At 45.7% G+C, this 7,532-nt stretch overlaps 1 protein-coding gene across 1 annotated transcript; it reads left to right on the top strand.

Annotated features, from left to right (window-relative positions):
• Positions 1–310: 310 nt before the first annotated feature.
• Positions 311–1,717, top strand: LOC124706545 (hydroxycinnamoyltransferase-like). The gene has a single exon (XM_047238215.1). The coding sequence runs from the start codon at positions 311–313 to the stop codon at positions 1,715–1,717; it is 1,407 nt and encodes a 468-aa protein (XP_047094171.1).
• The last annotated feature ends 5,815 nt before the right edge of the window (positions 1,718–7,532 follow it).

Below are 7,532 nucleotides of genomic sequence, written 5' to 3'. Positions count from 1 at the left end.
TCTTCCCTCCGAGGCGGACGCGCGAGATCCCGAGAGGCATAGGGCCTCGCCGTCCCCTTCATCGGCGGCGGACGGCTTACCCGCCGGCGGCCTCGGGAGACGACGAGGGAGAGGGTCGGGGGCTAGGTGGCGGCGGCGGGGGGGGGGGGGGGGGGGGCTAGGGTTTGGCTCCCCCGTCGCCCGGAGGAGGCGACCCTTTATGTGATTGTATCCTCCTGTCCTCTCGCTATATATAGAGAGGGCTACAACAACGAGTAGAGCAGAGTCACAAAAACAAGGAAGTGACTAACTGTAGTTGAGCTAAACCGAAATGGCAAAGGATGATTCTGCTTCTGGTGTCCGTGTTATGAGCAGGAGCATGGTGAAGGCCTCTGTGAGGAGGCCCCGCGTGGTTCTACCCGTCTCCAACCTGGACCTGCTGTTTCAGGACACGCCGGCCTCGATGCTCTGCCTCTACCGTAAGCCCTCTAGCAGCAGCGGCGACTTTGAGGATGTGGTGGCAGGCTTCAAGGCCAAGCTGCCATCCCTGCTCGACCACTTCTACCCACCGGCGGGCCGCATCGTGGCAGACCCGCGGTCGGGGCTCCCGGAGATACACTGTGATAACCAGGGCCTGGAGGTGATCGTGGGTGAGGTCGGCGAGGCACTGGGGAGCCTGCACTACGGCGACCTGGCTGCATCGCTGGCGAGGATCGGCATCCCTGTCCAGTACAGCGCGGATGCCATTTTGACATTGCAGCTGGTGTCGTTCGCTTGCGGTGGGTTCGCCGTGGCCTGGGCAGGCAGCCACATGGCCCTCGACGGGAGCGCCATCTGCACGATCGCCAATGCGTGGTCCGATCTTGCCGCCGGGTGCTCTGGGACGATCTCCGCCGCACCACCCAACTACGATCGCTCGGTGTTCCGTCCCCGGGCCCCGCCGGCGTACAACTCTTCCATCGGGGAGTTGTACGCGCTGTTGGACAGCAAGCATCTTGTGAACGCCCTCACGGCTGGGGCATCCTTTGTGGGGCGCACATACTACGTGGAGGAGCGGGACCTGGTGATGCTCCGCGCGCAGGCGGGCGGCCCACGCACAAGCCGCGTGGAGGCGGTGTCGGCGTACCTGTGGAAGGTGTTCGCCTCTGTGGTGGGCTCGTCGGACGAGACATGCCGCATGGCCTGGTGGGTGAACGGGAGGAGGCACCTCACCACCACGGCGCCGGCGGAAGCAATGCGCGATTATATTGGCAACGTCACCTCGTACGCGGTGGCGGAGGCAAGCGTGGAAGGGGTCAAGCGGCGGCCACTCCAGGGAATCGCGTCCATGATGCGTGAGTCCATCAAGTCTACGGCTACCGACGAGCACTTCCAGCAGGTGGTGGACTGGGTGGAGGATCACAAGGGCAAGGACAAGCAGGGTACAGCGGCCAAGTACGTCGAGGCTGCGGCCATCGGGCTGGGCAGCCCGCTTCTGGGCGTCACCTCCTTCGCGTCCTTCCCTTTCAACACTGATTTTGGTTTCGGCCAAGCCGCCTATGCCATGCCAGCGTGGGCGGACAGCGGCAGGTTATGCTTCGGTATCGTCATCATCACCACCTCCCCTGGTGGCTCCAGCTTGTTCTTTAGCATGTCCATTTGGCCAAGCCTCGCCGCTGCCCTAGACTCCGACGAGCAGCACATCTTCAAGCCTCTCACCGCCGAGTATCTCGGCCTCGCAAAAAACAGCCGGCTCTGAGTCAGCGGCTCCACACGACACAAATAAACCACGCACTTTCCCTTCATATTTTACTACTCACTGAATTATTTGTCGTGAATTTTATCTTGATATATATATATTTACTAGTATTAAATTAGAATAGATAGCTGGCTGGTGTCACAAATAGGCCAAAGTTTTCTTTTTCTCTAGGCCCAACGTCTCCTGAAAATCCTAAACCCTTTACTACTCCAAATTGAAATAGGTTGCTGGCTGGTGTCACAAATGGGCCAAAGTTTTCTTTTTCTCTAGGCCCAACGTCTCCTGAAAATCCTAGGCCCAATTATTTCTAAATACTCATCTATTCCACGGTTTCGTCCATTTGGTTGGTCAATTTCATCCGTCGCTCGACTGGGTGTCTCTACGTACGGGAGGAGGTCACGTACAGGAAGAGGTCACCTGATTCCAAAGACCAAGTCCAAAGAGAAAAGAAAAACGTAGAGTCCTTGAGCTATTTTTTCCATGCACGGAAGGTGGTCACGTACAGGAGGACACCCGGTCACCCGAGCCCACACAGAAAAGCAAAACGTAGAGTTCTTGAACTGTTTTGCCTGCCGTGATACGTCTTTAAATAATGACCCAGCAAAGCATAGCCGTCCTTAGGCTGCTCATAGTGGGGAGTAACTTAGACTAGTAACATATGCCATGTTACTAGTCTAGGTTACTACCTTCATAGTGGTAGTAACTTATATGTGGTGTCATGCATTGTGTCATTTATTATGTTGTAGACTCATTTTGCCTTGGGGTGTGTGATGTTATGGTAACATAGCTAGTTACCACCTCACTCTCTTTCTTCATTTATTCGCATGCCATGTCACGAAAATGCCTTAACATGTGTGATGTTACTAGCTATGTTACTCCCACTATGAGCAGTCTTATCTCGGTCAAAAGCGCTGAAACAACTCCTGGATACGTATCGATGGAATCATCGGCCTGATCCAAAAAAAAATCATCAGTGGCAGCCCTGGTAGGGTGCTGGTACTCCGGCCGCGGCACCGCCCGGGGAACTAGCTAGACGACGTGAGAGATGAGGCAATCATGCTGCAGGCGCCGCTGGCTACGGAGTCCCGCGTGGCTGGATGGCATCTCCGTTCTTGGCAGGGGCGGGCCGGGAAAATTTTGGGGCCGTGTACGAAACTCTAAAACAGGACCCTATCATACTCGTAAATTTGAAATATTCAACAAAAATATCATAATATTTTACAAAAAAATAGATATATTGATAAACATACCTAGTCAACTCCTGGTTGCATAATATTAAGAAACATACCTATAAAGGATTCTTCTATGCAAACATGCTTTGAAGATGTATCCACATATCTTATAATTAAAGACATTTGCTCTTGGTGACTTGCATCAGGGGTACAATCAAGTATGACAGAGAAATACTTTGAACTCTTTATTTTCTTAATAATTTCATACCTGATAGAAGCAAGCAAGTGTAACAACTCATTCTGAATCTTATGATCAAGATAATGGGCATGCCTTTCTTCATTTGTAATACTACTTACACAAAAGTTGAACAATACAATTCAATTAGTTAGATGAGATGGGGATAGGGCAGCAGCCAACAGCGTGAAGACGGAAGATAATCAGATCAGGGATGAGAGAATCCACACACACCTATTACCGCGAAGATTAGAATTCAATCAAAACAGGCCGATTACCGCGATTGGAAGAGAAGCAGAAGATCAATTCAGACGAAGAGCGACTCGGCGCCTCCACGTCTTCCCAGAATACGAACCAACAGGGCCTGCGAACCAACACCCTGCCCTCTCGTCTCCTTCGCAGACTAGTAATCGAGCACGTGCACATGCACGTTCCATCCGATGACCAAATTAGATGATTGTATAACAATACATGTTACCTGATAATATAAGTTGTCCCCTAAATTTACAAAATCCTTGGAGAAGTTGTAAAGGTATTATTTATTAATCAATAGGGTAAAATGCTAGAGAATTATTCTGTTTTTCCATATAATGCAAGAACATTATTAGTTATAAAAGATACAAGTCATGCACTATAGAATTAGTAATTATGCAGCCCTACTGTTTACAATGTGAATGTCGCCATGAAGCTCAACAACCTGCGTGAATCTTGGCGCCAAAGTTGTGCCGTCGAGGGCCGTTGGGGAACACCGTGATAACCTGTTGAGTTGGTGGTGCCACGGACCATATCCAGGTGTATTATTAACAATCAGATGGATATTCAGGATTATGTATCATATTCCGGTGTCAATATGATTAATCGTTTAACAGCCAACACATAAAGGGTGAGTGGCTAAGGTAGAAGAATCTACAATCCCTTGAGAAAGCGAAAAACACAGACATTAATGTCAGATGGCCCAATAGATGAAGATGCAACATGCCTCACTATAAAAAAAAACTCATGGGTTTGTCTGCAGTTACGGACTATGGAAGAACATCACAATACATAATAATCAGATATCAAATGAAAGATACATTCATAAAAGATATTAGATATGCATAACAACATAGAAATTTTAAAAGCCAACAGCCTACAAATTCATATCGCACATCCAACAAACAAATAGAATTATACCACTTTCTTTCATGCCTGAAAATTGAGTTGGGGCACATCACTTTTTCATTCGGTCATACCGTGGCTATCTACCTAGTGTTGGAATCTCTTAAAGACGGATTATACAGAACAAACAAATGAAAACCTTTATCTCCTCCGAAGGAACAACGAAAATTAGAAACAAGCACATATGTAACCATATGAAAAAATCATTAGTAGGGCACTTCGATACTAACTCTGTTTGATTCCATTTCATGCTAGGCAGAGATATATCCTCATCCGGCATATTATGAAATTGGTAGCAATCTCCACGTGTTTGTTTATAGTTAGCAGCAGAAAACAACTTATCCGCGTCACCAAGCTATCCAATTGCATAATACTTTTCTATAACAGCAACCAGCAAATCAACTCAATCTTATAAGCAGTTTTGGAAAGAAAAAAGACTCACTTGGTACCCTTCAATGCAAACAAAATTGACGGTCATATATTTTATCTGAAATAAGGGTAGACCTATGTGAGCAATTGCTTCGACGTCAGAAAACTCCAAACGGCATACTTTCTCATTTATCTGGCATGACGAAGTGCACGCTATATCGCTAGTAATACTTGATATCGACTTAAAACTGAATGCAGCATTAATAATTGAATCCAGTAAAAAAGTTCTTATCTTGCTGGTAAAATCTAAGGTGGATATAAAGTTGGTACTTTGAACCAAAATCTTAATTCAGCACAACGTAACAAGCTAATTAGCTGAAAATTGTGATCAACCCGTGCATCCTTACCTCACTGAAGGACTGAACATCAGTGCCCACAAAATTAGCCATCACAACCACAGTCTCTGACTAATCATAAATCATTCCTACGGTCATCGTCAATATGCACAACTTATTCAGGTTTCACGCCTAACAACACACAGGGCTTCAAGAATATTTTTGGGTTCGGCTTTTCAGCCTCAAATATTTTAGCAGAGAAACCACAGAACATAGTTTTAAAAATAGGAAAACAGAAGGTCAAACTTAGATATAGAGGCCAATAGCTACAGAGTCAGTGTTCAAAATAATATGCTTAGCTAAACCAACTAATTTGAAACGGAAACCCACCTCAGAAGATACGGCAAACCAGTGATCATTTCAAGGCCTATAAAAGTGGCCGAAGGCGGGTGTCAAGCTGGGTACAACAACTGTTCTTACACCAGCCCATCTCAATGCTTCAAAAATATATTTGACATCAGGGTCAATGGACCGACATGCCTAGAAAACATAAACACTTTGTAAGGTCCAACATATAATAAGTTGGTTTCAAAGCGTTTTGATCCAGAGTTTAATCTCACCTTTTCTGCTGTACAGTACAGATAAAGTTCATCAAAGTATTGAGCATCTAAGAAGTCTATAGAAGAACTGACTAAATGTTTACAAAAGGGTCTCCATCACATACCTGGAATTGTTCAGAAATGTTAGTACATGCAGCAACATATTTTTTAAGAGAGGTTTCAAATGTAAATATGAAATCATAGATAGTGAAGTTAATTATTGTAGCATTACTACATATCACCTGTTCACCCATCACCAGCATCCAAATACAGCAAACAGAAATAGGTTTAGCCTGTGTTCACACAATACCCATTGTTCATAAACCTGGAAAAGCGCATCAGTACAACTATTTTAGGGGATGATATTGGTACACATCTATAAATAAGTAGGAACGCAAACAGAAATAAAACCACTGTGCAATGCTTACAGAACCTGTCCAATGCCCATCTATTCAGTAAGTGAACCAAGATTTTTTTTTCTGATCTGCATATAGGAGGAGGGAGACACAGACAAGAAGCACCAAACAAACAACTTCAGAGGAATATATCACACATTCCATAAAACTGCAGATAGAAAAAGGAAGGCAAGCATTACACATTACATAGAAGTGCAGAGAGAAAAAAAGTTAGTGTAAGAATATATTGACGTACCTTCCTCAAACAGCACAAAATCTCACCGAACTATGCATCTCCTCTATCACCTGAATGAAATTCTTCCCATACGATCTCTCCCCTCTGAATTGTACGCTGTACTGTGTGAGGTAGCTGTGCTCTATTTGCAGAATACAGCAAGAAACCGAATCAATGTTCCGTCCTCACATCTTCCGTTTAGCCACAACAGAAACAAGCAAAAGTACCTCAGTCATGTTGAGTAGATAATTTCCAAGGATCAAGCACCACATAAAACCTGTGAGCATTCCAGTTTTTGGATCTCGGGCAAGTGGATGCATCCGTAATTGGAGAAGATAGCCACGGTGTAGGGGTATGATAATCCGGAACCCGCGTTGCTGTGGTCGACCTCAGCGCGATGGTGCGCTACTTCCTTGCATTGGGAATCGGCCTGGGATGGACTCGTCGTGGAGATCGAAGGCGCTGGCGGGAGGGGTGTGAGTGGGGGCGTCGGCCGTTGGGTGGCTGCTTGTCTGACGATGGGGCGCGTTGGGCGGCTCCTTGGCTGAGGTAGGGGCGCACCGTGGAAGGTCGTCCGTGGTCGATTTTGGGAAGGGCGCTGGAGCTCGGCGGCCATGGAGGCAGTTTGAGGAGCTTTTTCTGCGAAGCACGGGGAAACATTGCGGAGGCAGAGCGGCGTGGGTGCTACGGCGGTTGGGGAAAAACATTCTTTTTTTTTTTACGTGAAAAAAAAACATTCGTTTTGACGGGACGGAGATGGGCGATTGGAGTTGTCCGTCCGTAGGCAATCTTAGCCCTCAGACGTTGTTTTAACGGTTGTGATTTTATGGATCTACCCCCCTCTGGGTCTTTTTATAGTGGTATAGAATACGAATCGTGGCCGAGGCAAACCCTATACACCGACCAGGTCGGCGCGTACCGCGCGCCGCACATCCCGCGCGTGGTACGGGCCGGCCCAGTTAGGTGCGGACTGCCTCCTTTTTCGATTTTTCTTTTCTTTTTTGTTTCTTTTTTTCTGTTTCTTGTTTTCTTTTTTCTGTTTTCTGTTTTCGTTTTTCTTTCGTTTTTTCTGTTTCCTTTTTTTACTTTTATTTTTCAGATTACGAAAATAGAAATATTTTTAAAAATTAAATTAAAAAATGTTCAAATATAAAAAACCGTTCAAATTTAAAAATCGTTCAAACATGAAAATTGTTCAAACATGAAAATGTTCAAATTTAAAAACCGTTCAAATTTAAAAATTGTTCAAACATGGAAAATGTTTAAATTTTAAAACCGTTCAAATTAAAAAACCGTTCAAACATGAAAAATGTTTAA

This window comes from Lolium rigidum, chromosome 1 (assembly GCF_022539505.1).
Source record: "Lolium rigidum isolate FL_2022 chromosome 1, APGP_CSIRO_Lrig_0.1, whole genome shotgun sequence".
Taxonomy (NCBI): Eukaryota; Viridiplantae; Streptophyta; class Magnoliopsida; order Poales; family Poaceae; genus Lolium; species Lolium rigidum.
This window is presented reverse-complemented; position numbering and strand designations above follow the sequence as displayed.

What these genes read in the sequence shown, in the direction of transcription:
- LOC124706545 (XM_047238215.1), top strand. Translation starts at nt 311, where the DNA reads ATGGCAAAGGATGATTCTGCTTCTGGTGTCCGTGTTATGAGCAGGAGC.